Raw genomic sequence first — 19,087 nt, forward strand, 5'->3', positions numbered from 1 at the left:
AAAATATTGGGAGTATTTGATTGGTCGTATTCTCTTGAGGTTTAAGATTGGTTCCAATCACCATCCTATTGGACCGTTCCCTCCAACGACATCTGGAATTCCTACTGCCCATTGGATTCCCCTAAAGTGAGGTTTAAGATTGGTCCCAACTGCCACCTTTTGGGACCAATCCCTTCAACATTATCTGGAACTCCCTTGCCGATTGGACTCCACCCAGTGGGACTGCTGCCTTGGTTTAGTGCAGGTTATTCACCAGATTTCTGGGTCCTGTAATTGATGAGCACATATTCCTGAGATCTTAAAGTTTTTATTGTGTTTTTCTTTTATATTTAATTGTGTATTAATGACATTTTATATTTATCTATTTAGCTGTGTTTATCATTGGGAGCGCTGCCTAAACAATCCATTTCCCCTTTTTTTCTACAGAGGGACTAACCATCCCTCACTGGGAAGCTGCTCTAAGAGGACAACTCCCAATAAAGGGCTATTTTTTGGCATGCAGTATATATTACTACCCTGAATAAACTTGGACAGCATTAGTATATTTTTGCACAGCCACAGCGTATAAATGTGCAGCAGCAAAAGCATTAGTGTACATGTCTGACTGAGGGCTAGTGTGTACACTCCAATGCTTTACACATACCATTCAGCACATCGTCGCATCTGATGTGCTGCACAGATGGGACAGTATGATGTATACAATGTGCTTCATACACATAATGGACAAACAGGAAAAAGCTAGTTGTATTAAACAACCTATACAGAAACATATACAGTATGTGACAGCAAAAGCCAGCCATAATAGTACATACATTTTTTTTTCTCAACAGCTTGCTAAATAAAATAAATCTATATTTCAACAGAAAAAAAGCAATGAAAGTAAATATTAGCAACCAGTTATTTCATTAAAAAGATGTACTTATGCATACAAGTTTATGGTAGGGCAGTACATATACAGATATATTTTGTAGAAGCTATTGTACATGCTAGATTTCTAGGCCCTCACCACCATCAAAGGCTGAAACACTATGGCAATGTGATACACCTGCTTTCAATCAAGACCCCACTGTTTGTTGGACAGTGCTCAGCGTTTTTGATGCTACTTCTAAGATACTCAATCACCGGCGAGCATCTCCAGACAGCATTGAGCAGGGTATCTTGGCAGAACGAGCCCGACATCACAAGCTGTCGGGCTTGCTCTGCCGAGAACGGTCGGAAAGTGACGAGCTGCCGGCTGCAGCTCGCCTCTTCCCGGCCGCAACTCGTGGCCACGCTCCCTTCTCGTCCCACTGCAGGCGGGTCACTGAATCACGCCTGCATGTTCTCGGTCGAGCTGACCGAGAATGGGACTGAGTCAAGGCGGTCAAGCAAGCTCGACTGCCGTGCCCCCCAGATTGAATACCGCCCTTAAGGTGCATACACACAGTACAATTTTTTTACCAATTTCGTTGAAAGACATTTCCCTTGAATGCAGTGCCCTGGATGAAAGACGAAATATCTAGCTACAGTTTATAGACTCTTTTTGAAAGATATCGAAATAGAGCTGCATGCACAGTTGACGAACAATCTTGATGAACAACTGGCTGGTATGCGCATCATCATTTGTCGTTCTTCGCAAACACACAAAGATCTTTTGATGAATTTAGTTTATAATGGCTGAAATTAACAAAATTGGTCAAAAAAGTTGGTAAAAAAAAATGTAGTGTGTATGCACCTTTAGGTTTCTATTGATTCCACATAAATGTACTTTATTAACCTTTTGAGTGCCAACATCTGTGAGCTGTTCAAAATATCTGCTAAAAATCCAAGCGTCGCTAACATTTGTTATATAAATTCAAATAAATAATGTTGTGTAAAAAATATTATATTTCCTATAAAAGTTACACATTACAGCTCATTATGATGATTAAATAGGTTTGCTTGGCAATTTTCACTCCTATTTTGACAAATTCACTTAGCACTCAAAGGGTTAAGAACCATAATAAATTAATGTATATAGAAACTGTACAGCAAGCCTGTAATGGTGACATTCCTACTGTAATGCTGCGGAGACCATGCAATTCCTAGAAAAAAAAGGTGCAAAAAATGATGTACAATTTTCATAAAAATATTTATTAAAAAAAAAAAAAAAACATTTGCATTCTGGCTGCACATTTACCAACAAAGCAGATAAGTGTTTTTGGCATTTTCAGCTGATTATCATATATCCATATAACACCCACCCCCTTTTTAATAAAACTGGTTTACAACCCTAACATGAAAAAGGTTTGTAAACAGACAAGAGTATTTACTATACAATAGCCGCCGCAAAGCATTTACTAAATTAAGGAGGCAAGAACACAAATCAGCATATAGCAATGTATTTGGTAGAAACGCAGTTTAAGACGAATTACAGCAGGCCATCTTTTTTGGATAGAACCGATTAATGTGGATTGATTAAAGTTGCTGTTAAGTTTTAAATGACAATACATTTTTTTTTTTATTTATCCCTGTATACAATTAAACTATTATTAAAATAGAATTGTTTAGGAAATAGTGACATGGTACAAAAATATTAAAATATAGTTTCGCCCCTGATAGGAAAGCATACCGTTTAAGAGGACATTTCAGATATTTAAGATTATAGCATAGCACTTCAAATTGACAGGATAACCCTCGTCTGGCCTGTGACTCAGGTTAAGACCTCCTAAGCTTCCCTTTAAGATGAATTTTTAAAGCCACTATTGATATATAACAAACTTTACTGTAAAGTACACACAAAATAGTTTTTTTTATTTTTAAATATATGTATATACACTATCATTTCCCCTTCGAAAAAAACCAGAACGTTTTACAAAAAAGTGTGAAAATATATTTATAAAAGATATGCATTGAGCACCGCCGACACAAGGCCAGCAATATAGGACCACAAGTGTTAAGGTTTATAGTTCAATAAAAGGAGGTTTTAGTCAGCAGAATCACCTTCATGAGTTGGAAAAAAAAAAAAAGCATAAATTTTTCTTTCAATTTGGGTAGTAATTCAAATTTACTAGTCACACACAAATAAAAATGGACGGGCATGTTCTGGAAAGCCAAGGACAGGAAGCTTGCAGCTAACTAGGTGTGAAAACATACAAGAATCAAGTCCAAACATTTTTTTTACAGTAAATGATTGCTTAGTTAGAAAAAAAAAAGCCAACTTGTCTTTATCACTGTCTGGCTTTGTTTGACCAACTTTATAAGGTCTATTGCTTCCCCCTACAAATCCTCTCTCGCCCATAAGGATATCTGACCTCATCAGACCTACATACTTTATAACAGAAATACATTTTTATTTTGTAAGCAGCTGGAGTTTAGCTAAACTTTGGTTAAATTACTGGTGACTTCTCTTTTGCTGGACTGAAGACTTTGAGGAAACAACAACAACAAAAGTGACATACAGTATCCTGTAATTTTATATAGTAGTAGAACGGATTGATGTAGCCTCTATTTTTTTGTAAGCCCTAAGATGCAAGCAGTAATCAAATCCTGCCCATATATTTTTTATTTATATATAGTATAGGGCTTTAAGTGCAAGAAACCGCAAATCTTTTTCCCATTGTATGCACGTTTACACTAGAGTGTGAGGTTCTATCAAGAGTTTAAGGGACGAAAGACCTGACTATTAGAGAAGTCATGGAGACACTCTCAGTGCAGGTTGACCTCTGACATTTCCTGGACTGTACTGGCCAATCCTACAGATAAATGGATATCCCCTAAGCCAAAAGTTGTACTAGCAGTACAGCTGCAACTTAGAATAGTTTCACAATGGTTATTTTTTAGGATTTGATACTTGCCTAATGCATCTCATGCTACATAAACCCACATTATTCATATTTAAAAATTGGTGACATACCTCAGCGTAATTACACATGACATAACAAAAATACAAAATTCCAAATCTATTAAGACACACACAAGCCGACTGTGACATTATGTGACTGTTTACAACATTCCTTATTTTGCTGCCAAACATTACTAGGTAAATTACCTAACTGTTAACTACAGCATAACATATCTACATTGATATTGTGGTTGGTAACTGAATTAATGCAATTCAATTAGAATTTAACAATATTTGAAGCAATTGCCTTCAAAAATCTACTAGTTAATGCATGTTGTATGTATGCAAAAATGTATTAATAAATGAAAGAGGAGGGGAAACAAAAAAATATCTAAGAAGTGCTACAAGTATTCAGGTAATGAAAGTTATTATATTGAATGCTGAAGAGGGATGAGTAGGTGAACCAATCAGAAGCCACAATCCAGTCTCATTCACCACCCCTCTACACCAATTGAATAAATGAAATAAATTGAACTCATTTGATAGTTCTATTTTACAGAATAGGGGCTGCATGTATCAGTCCCCTAACAAGTAGGTGTCTAAGCAACTGTAAAGAACATGCCTCCTTCCCTATCAAATAATACTTGGATTCCTGGATTATCTAATTAAAGCTACCTATCAATAGCTGTAGTGTGCTTTAAATAGTTTCCTTTTTAATGTTCTCCACCTGCACACAGCCCCAATGTGAGCCACTTTCAGCCACAAATTTCAGTATAACAAGCTATTCACTAATATTGCGATGCTACAGAGGGCATATTTACATTTCATGTCCTAGGCAAAATGTCACAAACTAATTAAAACAATATTACCAGCTTATTGTTTGCCCTTTAGAGGTACGGCCCCCAGCACTGGCTATGCGTGGTCCCGCACATTGCAATCACCGGACTAGATTTATACTGCATGCAGTATAAAGTCATGTACACACGGGGCGACGTGCTTAAGCACGGGTCGCTCACCACACATTGCTGCACACCCGCGATGTGCGCGGAGCGATCTGTGCGAAGCAGCATTTTGTCTATACTATAGGCAAAACGCTGCGATCTAAGCAGGAAAGACATGCATGCACTGTTTTTCCCTGTGAGTGATGGTGACTGTGCATCGCCATCTCTGGGAGGTCAAGTCAGATCACTTAGAAATTGGTCTAAAATCACCCAATGTCTATGCTCCTTTAGTTATCTGTATCGAGAACACGGCCAGTGGCAAATCGCTCAGCATATATACCTGGTGCTGCGCTGTGCTGAGCGATCTTTGCTTAACTAGATCGCTCAGCACAAAGCTTCCGTTGCCCTGTGTGTAATGGGCATTAACTGTAGATAATCCAATCAGAAAAGAATATATCAACAGGGTTAGCATAGCAAGAACTCAATCCCCTACTATACTTTTCATATAAATTAATTTTCTTTTTAAGCAAGTAGTATGCAGCATTGTAAACCAGAATATGGTTACGTTCTAATGCACATACGTTATCCTGAGATTAAATAAGCCTGCAAGATGAGTAACACTGATCTCTTTTGCTTAAGACTGCATGAAGTAAATGGTACATGTGGGAGGGCTGCAGGAGAAGATTTCTGAAACAAATGAATTCTTCCGGTCCATGGTTTAGTACACTTTATTACTCACTTCTCCTATGTCTTCATTAGCAGACTTTTGGTGAAGGTGGCTTTTGGTGAAAGTTATAAAAGTGCAGTATGATTGGGTGGGGACTGGATCGTTACACACATAGCCCTCGTTATCCCTAGCCAATATGTAAATCTAAGCTATTAGTTACAAATACTTAAAAAGGAGGTAAATTAGTTGTGCCCTCATGAAGATTCATAGGAACAATTAATTACCACACTGATATTGTTACACCGTATAAAATATTGAAGGTTCTGCACACAAGGTTCGTTATTTAAAAGGAAAAAAGCTCCTCTATAACAATATTCAATAAAAATGTACTCTATCTCTCTCTATGAAAGTGCTACAGCATATGGCAGAGATACACAGATAATAGATGATCTAATTATATAAAATGGACAAGCTAACTTGCACTTAAATGAAAGCATGATTTCCTTTGGTACATCATTACAACTGTTAAGGTTGCTTATTTCGGCTGGTATTAACACTAAAACATGTTCTACCAATGCAGATATTGATGGTTCCATATTGTGTCATACATAGTTGATAGCCTGTTCATTTAAAGCACCTATAATAGCACCTAAAACTAGCAGACAGTCATCAAGCTTGGTTCCGGTTTTACATGTACTGAAATGAAACACACTATTCCAATATTTACAAAGCATACCGAATGGTTAGTGGTTCCTGAACCGCTGCCACAAGTGACCAAGCCAATGTGCATACAACCACCAAGCAGTGTGTAAAAGAAAAACAAATGTTGCATAGGTCTCAGTAAAAACTGGAGCAGTACGATTGAACTGACAGGCACATTTGTCTTCTAGTAACGATGTATGGAGAGGTTTCAGGCCCTGTATAAATTCTACAGTTAGGTTTGGGCTCATTCTGCTGACAAGCCATCTGAACACGCTGCTTCATGTTAGACTCCAACCAATTCTGCAATGGAGTTACTTGATGACTCAGTATTTGGGACTAGTGGTTGTCCATATATTTGTTGGATTGGACAGCATTATCTTGGGTTCCATCAGTTGCAGCCAATGATCCTCTTTGTATTCTATGCCATAGTTACTTTTTAAATAAGTCTAAGAAGCCTGCTCCTTTCCCTTGGGCTCCATTCCCTTGAGTCCAAAGTAAGTGCTTTGTATTTCCTACCAGCACTTTAATAGTGCTTTATGTGAGAAAACTAAACATGGCGTTTTCCATTCTTCTGAATGCAGAACAATTTTCTTTTAAAGCGTCCCCGAATAATATCTCAGTCTCATGTTACATGAACTAAAACTACAAATAAGTAATTTGCTGAAAAGAAAAATAAAAACTATCAAAAATAAGGGTTTGTGTCGAAATTATAATTTCGGTCAAAAGCAAAAAATATATCTCCACTCTACTCATTTATACAAATCTATTCTTGTAAGTGCTTTTTCCATATCGCATTCTATTCTTGAAATCCCAGGATTATTCATGTATTCACCGTTGGTACTAGAACGTAGGAGAGGAGCACAGAAGCAGTAAAATTGGATACTGATCAAATTTCTGGCTGGACATGACGTTTTGTAGCGTTGCATATTCATCTGATACAATTGTGGCTTTCCTTTTAATTTGGTCACTCGTCCGAAGCTTATTTTCCCATTTTGCAGAATTGATAGTCTATAAATTGAGCTGTGGCCATGCTAATCAGCTCATTCTTCTGTGTGGCGAGGCTACAAACACTTAAGGCAAATTCCGTGGGTTTTGAATAGTTTGTTTTGCTCTACTCGAGTGCAGTTTTTTAATGCCCTAACAGGGCACTGAATTTTCTAATGGCAATTATGTTTTGTGTTCTGTTATATCATAAAATACTTGCATGGTTAATCTTACAAATCACATAAAATATAGGTGAAAAGTATATTTAGACTGTAGCGAAAAAGAAAAATAGGATTTATCATCTGTAGAAATGTTGATATAAAAGTTTCCCTTCTCTTCCGGTTCATTTATTGGTGTGACTGCAGGGATTTCAGCAAATCAGGAGTAAAAGGACCTGGGGTAGATGAACCGTCAAAGCTTGATAATGTGAGCGGCATATGACCGTTGTAGACTGAAGGAAACTAAAATAAACAAGTAAAATATTTTTAAATAGGGTGTCACATTAAACATACACTGTACATGAAAAAAAATTGCAAGGTCTTTTCATACAAGGAGGCACTAACATGGAGTATGGGGTATGTAATTGGGGGGGGGGATGATGCTTGCTGGAGAGAAGTACCGTATATACTCAAGTATAAGTCGACCCGAATATAAGCCGAGGCACCTAATTTTACAATAAAACAACTGGGAAAACTTATTGACTCAAGTGGGACCCTCACTCGAGTATAAGCCGTGGGGGGATTTTTCAGCATAAAAAATGTTCTGAAAAAGTAGGCTTATACTCGAGTATATACTGTATATCCAGCTGCTCTACACGGATACTCCGTTATGATGGCAATATCTGCTAAAAAGCCTGAATTCAAGATGCAGAACTGTAAAAACAGATATACAGTAGTTTATTTATTGTAAGAAGAATGTGTTACCATGATTATTAGGAGATAGTGTGCCCTGCGTACATTGAAGTTATATATTAATACCCTCATCTCATTGCATAGAAATGCAATGTTATTTCATTTAAAAGGGACTTACAGATGTGTCCTCATACATCTCTGCTGTAGTCATGCCAAACAGCCCCTCTTGGCACGCCATGCCAAGCGAGCTTCTTCTAGCGCCAGGTGTTTTTCTTGCCAAAACTCCTTTTTTATCACAATGCAATGTGACTAGGATGTATGCGGAGACTGTACAGAATAGTTATATAAATGTGTGTGTGTGACTGTGTCTCTGAATATGTAAACAAAGTGCTACAATGTAGCCATGGCAGCTTTTTTCCAATACAAGATCTGCTCCATACACAGATTCAGTCACACACAGACATTCTACTACCATATCAAATGAATCAACACAGAATCCCTGTGTATCAGAGTCACATAATTGCACAATTAAGATACATTTTCAGAAATAAAAAAAAACCACCACCCGGCATTAGCAGAGCTGCACAGGACCAGGCTGATCACTCATGCCAGGCATCTCACACCCCATGGTGTATTGAGGTTAGGGTACTTGTTTCCTAGCACGGCCACAACGATCATAATCGCGGTCATCGGGGGTAAAATCGGGGCCATCGCATGCGCAAAAAAATCGGGTGCGATGGGCCAGACGCGATGCCCGCGATTTCCCCATAGAGAACAATGTTAAATGCCTCAATTTACCCGCGATGACCACGATTTCCCATAGGAAACAATGTGAAATGGCTCAATTTACCCAAATTATCATAGGAACAATGGTAAATGGGCCAAAAACACCCCTGAACATTGAAATGTCCCCCCAAAAGTAGATTACGCCACCACGTGATCAACGTGAACCCGAAGCGTGGCGAGCGCAGCGAGCCCGCGAGGGGCGGCGGTACGCGTCCTCCGACCTTTTTATACCCCTACTATCCACTAGGGCGTGGAGTTGAGAATAGAATAGTGTGGCGAGCGCAGCGAGCCACCGAGCCCGAAGCGTGGCGAGCGTAGCGAGCCCCGCGAGGGGACGTGGATACCTGTGAAGCCCGCGACGCGACCGACCCGATTTTTCACTGTTTTCAATGCATTTCAATGGAAAAATCGGGGGCATCGCGTCGGTCGCGTCGCAGGCCACTAAAATTACCCCCGATGGCCAAGATTTGTGGCCGTGCTAGGAAACAAGTACCGAGGTTAGAAGTCTGATGAGACATCTTTATGGATTTTTAGTGAAGATCAGGCAATATGGGGCACAATTATCAATCCTATTTTGTGGGATAAATACCATTAAAAAAACAATTTTTAGAGGATACCCACAAAAATTAAAGCATCCCCAATATATGAATGAGGAAACCTCATTAAAAATCACACAGCTTTAGTTTGCAAAAGTAGCCCTTATAGGTTAAGTGGCATAAGCCACTGTAGCCTATGGGCTATATAAAGCACTTTATTTTGGGACAGGGACCCTTGACACAAAAGCAGTGCGACTGGGCAATGAATCAGAAAGTATAGTGATCATGATTTTAATCCCTTACTGGTCACGGCCCAGAAAACAAAGATTCCCTAGTGCTGGCATTTTAGGGGCAAACTGCAATTGTTAATAGATATGCCTGTATGTCTGTAAGAGTCACTATGCAACACCAATCCATTCAGCCCTTGTGCTGGTGAATGCTGTACAGCTCACTCACCTGAAACAGGGTACTTGCACCATGCAGTCTGGCTGGGCTGTGAGGAGCAACTGGACTCAGTGTGCTCCAGAAATGAATGCTGGACAGCATGGCGTTTGGGGTGAGTAATATAGGGGTCTGTAAAAAAAATAAAAAATACACATACAATTACATCATATTCTGATAGCCATGACAAAATAACTAATGGGCACAATAAAAGGAATTTACCAACTATTACAATGAAAATGTTATTTATGTATTTGCCTGATCAATGACCGCATAAGCACAATTCCATCAAGTTGACCCAATTTTTCAAGTGTTAATTATTTAAAAGGCGAAACCAGGTTGATTTTGTCTTTTAAGTGAATGCTACTTTAAAATATGGGCACACTCGTCAGAATGGTGCCATCTACATCTCAGTATCCCAATCTTTCTTAATAAATTAAGTACTACTTTTATTTTTGTACTGTTTGGACAGATTTATAGTAGAAATGACACAACAAGTCTAGGTGTGATCACAGTGTGCTGAGCATAAGAGTAATTGAAGAGAAAGGACGCAGAGCTATCCCTAGGCTTATAGAGCATGTATTATTCTATTCTGTAGCACATGAATACAAAGAAATAAGGATTAAAAAGGGTTGAGTTTACCTGAAGGGTAAAAAAAGGGGCAGACTAGATGGGCCAAATGGTTCTCATCTGCCGTCACATTCTATGTTTCTATGTTTCTATGAGAAAAGTGAATCTGCCTAGCCAAGCGCATACATTTAAGTTTTAAACCATCACACGTAGATGAAAAGAAACAACCAGAAAAGTTTAGATTTTTTTTAAGCTATCATTGAACAGTGGTCATGGTAGGAATGGAATCCAGTTAGCACAGTCAGAATGCTGGAAATCGGAATACAGGCCCTGGAATCCCAACACTGGACAGAAGACCAGTGCGGAGAGCACAATATTTCTGACAATGCCGGTGCGGGAATCCTGTCAGTATCCTGATTGTAAGTATGCCAGGGAGGATAAGGCTTAGGCACTAGGGGGAAGGTTAGAGGGTTAACATTACTACGAGGTTTCTGGAACCTGTCCATCGGCATGTCGTTATTGGTCTTCAGACCATTGGAATCCCAAGCAGATACTGTATGGAAAAGTTCTCAAAAAAAATATCAGGTTCAGCAAATTGGGGATACGGATCATGCCGTTTCACTGACATAATTGCCACTTATTGCCAATTATCGATGTCTGCTTTTCTGATTGAAGGATTGACAGAACAGGGAATTGCTCAGGTGTGCTCAGTTTCATATATACTTTTGAGATCACAATCTTGCAGCATTAGTTGGACAGGAGTCTCCCACATCACTACTCTGCGCTGTTAGCATTGCAGTGTTTAGATTAGAAACATGTTGGTCTTCACCAAGACTGCCTACATACTGACAAGCAAGTTGGCAGGGCTGAAATATACTTATGCTTTATTACAATTTATTCAAGAACACATTATGTTGTCCTTCTGATTTAAAAAAAAAAAAAAGACAATAAGGAGTAAGAAATATAATTTGTTTAGAGCATGCTACTGTTGGCTTCATGCTCTATATATTTTTGAGAAAATACATGATGTTACGAAAGATTGGGTGAAATGTAATAGGATGAGAGATTCAGAAAGTGAGAGATTTGGTAAGAAATCTCCAGGGGTTTTTTAAAGCGGCAATCATTTACACTGCAAAATCAGACTGCTTTTGCAGTTTATAGAATTGCTGCTTTAAACAAAACTGGAGATTTCTTACCAAATCTCTCACTTTCTGAATCTCTCATGCTATTAAATTTCCCCCATTGTGTCCAATAGCTAAAGTAGAACTTCTCATCTTCAGCCCAACAGGTTTTGTGGATTTCTTTAAGAATACACAGAAGAGTCCATCTATTTTGCTGGGTCAGTAATGATCCCACCTGCTTCTACAGACAGAAATTCACAAACAAAGTCCTGTTAGGAGAACTTGAGGGTTGAGGTTGATATATAGATTTCTGATATTAATCTTTTTCCTTCAGTGGTAACATTTTCCATTAAAATTGAATGGTTCTTCTTAAATAAACATGAACACTAATAAGACAAAAAAAAATAGGGAAACAAAACCCAGCTAATAGGTTTTATCCCAATGTAAAAAGGAAATTTGTTTTGCAAAAATGAAATTAACTGTAATTAGAAACAAACAAACAAAAAAAAAATGGAAAACGCTGCTGATCATGCTCAAAGTTCCCTGTAAACGGTAAAAAGCCTGTAAGTAGAAACACTGCCACTGCTAACCGTTAGTATCCGAGAGAAAATAGAGACAGCAAAGCTAACCTTTTTAAAATATAGTCTAAGGCAGTGGTTCCCAAACTGTGTGCCTAGGCATCCTGGGGTGCCTCGAGACACTTGCAGGGGTGCCTTGGATTGGTGGTCTAGGACAAATTCAATAGGCAAAACCAGAGTTTGTGGCTGCCAATCATGAAATATGTGGCAAGCAAAAGCGAATATTGTTCCTCACTACATAATTGATCCTAAGGTTGATATATAAACATAATTTACTTAATTTAATATTTTTTCTAAATTTATCAACAAGAAACTTTTGACCTAGGGGTGCCTTGAAAAATATTCTGATAGTCTAGGGCAGGCATTCCCAACCACGGTCCTCAAGGCACACCAACAGTGCAGGTTTTAGTGATATCCAGGGTTCATCACAGGTGACTTTATTAGTACATGAGGTATTCTGATTAAACCATCTGTGCTGAAGCCTGGATATCACTAAAACCTGCAGTGTTGGTGTGCCTTTTACAGCATCCATTAGAGCAGTGGTCAGGGAACAGGGGTAAATTACCCCAAATGGGGCCAAAATGAAATTCCTCTCTAGTCTAGGGAAAAAAATTGCACTGTCACTATATTATCTTGAAATGCTGACACTAATAGTTGCCTGGATATCACATTGTTATGGCTATAACACACACACAGCCTGGCAGCCGATGATGATGATGATTACCATGTATAGCTGTGAGTAGTACAAATTTTGTACCACCACCAATTGCGGCCAGGCTGTGTACCGTACTAGCAGGGTATATCATCAACTTCTGGGGGTACAGTGAGTATTACAATTTTATGATTCAAGGGGGTAACATCGTTGTATCTCAATATATTTTGGGGTAAAAGGTAGAAAAGTTCCCTGATCCCTGCATTAGAGGGTGTTGTCTAGATGTTAACACCTAGGATTCCTTAGAAACTTAACTTAAAAAATGTAACAGCATTTATGGGCATGCAGGGTAACGCATTTTAGTATGAATGCACTGAAACTCCATTTTTTTAATGCAGTAGTGATCCCTTGTGCATTTCTCCACCTAGATGCTGATACAGTAAGAAAACCACATGTATGTGGTCATATTCACTGAAAAGCTATGGTATGCGGAGTAGTAAAATGGTTAATGTGGGGCGGCAATGTTTTGCTGTAGATTTACTCTGTATTCCAAGAAAAGACAAGACTGAACAGGCAAGGAGAGCAGAAATAACTGGGAGTGTAACTTTGTGAGGAGGAGAAGTCTGTGGGAACCAACTAACACCTATTACAAATAGCAGCACCCAAATGTTTACCAATTTAATGAGGGTACAGAAAATAGTCACTAGTTTTTACATTAAATAAAATTTTATATATTGTATAGCCTATATGCAAATAACATCGATAACGCTAACGTTTCTTGTAGAAAATAAATATGCTACATTTCCATGTAGAAATTATAATCAATACATTGTCCATGTATAATCTTCCTAGGCAGCATGTACTCCACTTGTCACAAAGACCACGTCCAATATCTGATCTATTGGGGCCTACCCACGTAGCGATTTAGGGGCATTTTCTAAGGCAGTGGTTCCCAACCTGGGGTACTAGTACCCCTGGGGGTACTCTGCAGACCAGTTGGGGGTACTTGAAACTAATATTGGTAATGGCGGAAGAACAAAATGTCTTCCAATGGCAAAAGAGGTCTACCATTGACATGGAAACAAGCCGCGTTGTGTCATTTCCGGTTCCCCCTGCAGCGTCATCAGCGTCTCCTCGTGCTTTTGCCCAACCAGCAATCCACTGAGAGCTACCTGCGAACATCTGCCCTGCACTGACATGGGTGGAAGAAGCATTAATCCTACAGGCGTTAGCTGGAACTCTGGAGACAATACACAGCCAGCGGCCAGACAAAGACGGACCTGATTCCTGACCATATACTAGACCATGGCTACTCCTTAATATTAGGACACGCATACTGCTCACTTCCACTCATGAGTACTGTGGATATTTCAAATTGAGAGGAGGGGTACTTATAAATGAAAAACCTAATCAAGGGGTACGGGAGAGAAAAAAAGGTTGGGAACCACTGTTCTAAGGGATCTCACTAGATCACTTAGAAAATAACTCTACATCCCTCCGTATGTAGGGGCCATAGTGATAGTGACATCGTGCATCGCTATAGAAGGGTGATTTATATCCAGCATGCTAGATATTAAACTGGTCAGGGACAGTATGCTCACCGGAGAACACTGTCCCTGACAGATCGCTCAGCATACAGTGCTGACACATCGCTGTGTATCGAGCTATCTTGCTGAGTGCTCTGAGCGATCTAGCAGAGAGGTGGAGAGGTATTTAGATACAATTGTCATGTGTAGGACGTACTCTCTCTCTTTCTGATACATGTGTGACATCCTGATTAAAAGGTCACTGTAAAAGCTCAATTATAATATCAACAATTTCTATCCTGGATATATTTACAAAAATATTCTGCCAAGCAAATGGCAGCCTTGGGCTTTTCTTTTAAGGAGCCTGTAGCAGTTTTTCAAAATCACCATTACAACTGGTATTTCCAGGGTCCAAGATTAAAACAAATATGGTAGGTCATGCCACAAACTATCCTGTACAATGTATATGAATTGCTTTGCTACAATTTAAGCAGCGAGATGGCAACACTCGTGGCTGAGATCAGCTAAAGCATGGGTAACAAGTGTTCCTCCAAACCTTAACTTGCGGTCACCACTCTTCCTGCTTTGTTATCACATTTTTTATAGATTGTGAAGATAGTATTCCATATATTATGCTTTCTTTATTTACATACTGGTGTTTCTTTCATTGAAAGTTGTATAAGCTGAAATAAAACAAAACCCCCTTTCCAGTGGTTAAAGTAATAGGGTAGCCCTGGGTAAATGGATGCATTTGTTAGATTTATTTAAGGCCTCCTCTGAAAAATAGGTTTTCTAGGTGGTAATGCAGTAAAAAAAAAAAAAATATGGTACTTGTTTCCTAGAACGGCGCCCATCGCATGTACATCGCATGGCATGCGATGCGACCGATGCCCGCGATTTTACATAGAAATGCATGGTAAAATGTAAATCGCGTCGGTTGCATCGCATACGGCCAAAAAAAAATTGCATGCGATGCGACCGACGCGATTACCGATTTTACATAGGGAACAATATTAAATGGCCCAATTGACACGATTTTACATAGGGAACCATGTTAAATGGCCCACAGACCCCAAATAGCCACCCTGAAGTGTGAAATGGCCCCCCCAATTGTTAACGCCGCCCCACCATCAACCCGAAGCGTGGCGAGCGCAGTGAGCCCGCGAGGGGCGGCGGTACGCGTCCTCCGACCTTTTCATACCCCCACTATCCACGTCGGCGCGGAGTTGAGAATAGAAAGTATGGCGAGCGCTGCGAGCCCGAAGCCTGGCGAGCCCCGCGAGGGGACGCGGAATACGAGCCCGAAGCGTGGCGAGCGCAGCGAGCCCCGCGAGGGGACGCGGAATACATGTTAAGTAATCCGTGTCCCCTCGCGGAGCTCGCTGCGCTCGTCACGCTTCGGGAGCGTGTTCCGCGTCCCCTCACCACGCTTCGGGCTCGGTGGCTCGCTGCGCTCGCCACACTTTCTATTCTCAACTCCACGCCGACGTGGATAGTGGGGTTATGAAAAGGTCGGAGGACGCGTACCAGCTGCGCTCGCCACGCTTCGGGTTGATGGTGGGGTGGCGTTAACAATTGGGGGGGCCATTTCACACTTCAGGGTGGGTATTTGGGGTCTGTGGGCCATTTAACATTGTTCCCTATGTAAAATTGCGTCGGTCGCATCGCATGCGATTTTTTGGCCGCATGCGATGCGACCGACGCAATTTTTTTCATTGCGATGCCTAAGATCAAAATCGTGGGCGCCGTTCTAGGAAACAAGTACCAAAAATACTATGAAAAACATAATCAACTACTACAGCTTTGCCACACTGTGCTAAAAAATTCACAGGTTACTTCCTCTTACTAAGGAATGAATAACCAAAAGTGACCGAATGTTTATGCTGCCCATACATTCGTGAGATATTGTATACAATCATTCGATTTCGACCAATTCTGGCCGATAAATCGAATGATTGTATGCATTTTAAGGGACTTTTCGACGCGATGCGCGGGCATGCCAATGAATGTTGCGTCGATAGATATTATGTGCAGCACATAATATCTATTGAATTGTTGGAGCAGTCTCGTGGTTTTTAACCACATGTGATCGCTCTAATACAATCCGGGGGCGGAGGGGACGCATTCAGCGGTGTGGGGTTTTGGGAGAGGGGGCCCTAGGGACCGCTGGCGGCGTACCTGCGTCTCGTATCAGGGGGCAGCGGAGTAGTGAGTGTAGAGCTAGCAGTAGCGCTTGCGGGCAGCGGGAACCAGTGGTGGTGGGAGAATTGTTTGAAATACTGGGCTGCCCTGTGATTGGTTGAGAGAGCTCAGCCAATCACAGGGCAGCCCAGTGTTTTAAACAAATCTTCCGCCACTGCTGACTCCCGCCGCCCATAAGCAGTACTGCTAGTGCTACACTCACTACTCCGCCGCACGGAAGATGGCATGCGACATTGGGTGCTGACTTTTGCACCCAAAAATGTGATCGGATTCGATGGACATCGTACTTCGATGTCGCATCGAATCCCATCTCATAAGTGTATGGGCACCATTAGTTTCTTAGAAAAGTTAGAAAGAAAAAAAAGAATGAATTGTTCTTTTGCATAATTGCAACTTAAAGTGCTGATATATAGTATGAAGTGATATCGAATATATCTGCAGCTCTACATCAAAAGAAATATAAATAAATAAATAATGGAGAAATAAATTTGAAACATAGGGGCGATTCAATAGTTTCAACCCACAGCTGCCACTAGATGTGCAAATGGCAGTGGGCAGACACACTACATTTTGGGCACCCGAACGAGTACTTTAGACTGGTTTAACGGCTTTGTGGCTGCTATTTCCGGCCCAAAACAAATGAATAAGGATAAAGAAGCGTAATCACCATTCCATAACATATGCTGTATAAATGGGCTCCTACACCTAGAAACAACAAACAGTGGACACAGACCTAGAGCAGTTCCTGGTTCCAAATGCAACTCTTGCCTTGTGGCATTCAAGCTGTATGTTCCAATTCACCAAACTGGTGTCACTTCTATCCAGATATTATCCTGGAATGTTACTAAAGATCCAGGATTGCAGATTACACGCTTTCTGCTTTTCTGCTAAACCAGACTTTTTACTGTTACAGTGTTTTTATTTGCATTTTTTTTACACGGTTTTAATTTGTGATTAGCAAAAACGAGTTCTTAAGTATTTAGTAACAAATTTGATACTAGCGTGCAGCCACTCTTCTCCCTATTTCCCAAGAAGTGTCTTGCAATTAGAAAAACCATGCAAAATGAGTTATAGCTAACAAATACTTTAATTGACACTCTGAAAATAAGTGCTGGATCGGTTTATGTGGAACAGTAGATGAGGATCTAAGTGTTGTTCTGATATTTTTGAGGGGCCTCACAAAAGCACAAAATGGGATAAAAATAGTGGCATTACCTGGGAGAAAAATGCTGGTGTCAGAGATGCTGTCTGCAACGATGGACTGAGGATACCCAAATGGTTGGAATCGCTGGTGGTGATTACTAATGTTGGAGTCAACTCAAGCTCTTTGGGCTTTTTAGACTTTGTACTCTTCATATCCAGTAGGTATGGCTCTGGTTCAGTTTCTTGCTCCGGTTCAAGTTCATCTACCTCAATGGTCACATCACTAGGAAAATCAAGAGACTGTGAAGTCACGGACTCCAAATCTGTATCGACTGCCATATCCTGACTGGGAGTCAGAGCAGGTGATAAGGCTTCAGGTGGTTCTGGAAGGGGTGATATGGAAGGGTTAGGTAAAGAGAGAGGATAGTTTGTTTTTGTATTTGGTGGAGGTTCTGGGGGTTTCTCATGGGCTTCCGGAGGGTGAGTTGCGGCTGACGGAACATAAGGTGTAGGCTCTGGGTTTCTGGATGGTGTTTTCACAAACTTAATGACCGAGGGAGATGTTTCTGGGACAAATTTCTTATCAACTGGATTTTCCACAGCAACAGGTCTGAAGAGCTTTACACCAGCAGTGTTCAGGGAGTTGAGAGTGAATGATGTGTACAGACCAGAGTGAATATAATCATTGCGCCCTGAGGATTTGGCAGTAGGACATAATAATCTCTCCTTACTACAGTTCTCCTTGTCCCGCACAGTGCAGGTGCTGACAGAGTCAGCAGAATTCCCATCTATTTCTCCTTCTCCTTTCCCCAAAGCCAGTGGATCCATTGTAAGGATGTCAGGGTATGAGACAAATTTATAAACAAACTTCTGTCCATTCACTTTCTTGATTATGTTCTTAGAAAAGAAAAAAGAAAAAATAATAATCCATTACATAGCATCCTTTGAAGAAATGTGACAAACCAAAAATGAAAGGTTCTTATTAACCAACACTGTCCAACATGTATATATCATAGAAAGCAAGATGGTTGGCCCTCCTCTTTAGAATATACTCATGCCTAGGCGATTGCTCAATCCTTATCCTTATCAAATACATACCACATGGGGTGACACACCCTGGACTTTAAAGTTAAAGAATTTTAAAGAAAATTAAATTTTAATGTTTACAGATGGATAGATAGATAGATGGACTGGCACTCACTCCCGTGCCTCCGACTGGTATAAACATGCACAAAAGAAATAGTGGCACTCGGAGACTGGACTCTGGTGCAAAAAAAACAACTTTATCCAAACATGGTGCAAAAGAAGTCCCTTTTGCACTATGTTTGGATAAAGTTATTTTTTTGCACCAAAGTCCAGTCTCCGAGTGCCACTATTTCTTTTGTGCATAATTTTATATATATATTTATTTCTGTGCATTCAAAACCCAAACTTCACAAGTGGAGGTATTTTGTATTGTAGGGTTTATTCCAACAACGTACACTATTGCCAAAAACTACAATAAACAGCATGACACTCACACAGCACTTAAAAAACAGACTAAAAAGACCAAACCATGAATTGAAGAGGACAAAATGACCTACAG

The 19,087-nt window shown here is 40.2% G+C and overlaps 1 protein-coding gene across 1 annotated transcript in view; it reads right to left on the minus strand.

The window, feature by feature from the left end:
* Positions 1-2,091: 2,091 nt before the first annotated feature.
* The window catches only part of ELK4 (ETS transcription factor ELK4), a 45,809-nt gene continuing 28,813 nt past the window's right edge, over positions 2,092-19,087 (minus strand). Inside the window, exons 3-5 of the mRNA XM_083173017.1 lie at positions 17,575-18,399; positions 9,726-9,842; positions 2,092-7,557 (exon numbers count right to left, since the gene is read on the minus strand). Of these exons, the coding sequence (XP_083029143.1) occupies positions 7,444-7,557; positions 9,726-9,842; positions 17,575-18,399 (1,056 nt within the window). The 3' untranslated portion in view covers positions 2,092-7,443. The remainder of the gene's footprint in view (positions 7,558-9,725; positions 9,843-17,574; positions 18,400-19,087) is intronic.

Source organism: Crinia signifera, chromosome 2 (assembly GCF_055691185.1).
Source record: "Crinia signifera chromosome 2, ASM5569118v1, whole genome shotgun sequence".
Taxonomy (NCBI): domain Eukaryota; kingdom Metazoa; phylum Chordata; class Amphibia; order Anura; family Myobatrachidae; genus Crinia; species Crinia signifera.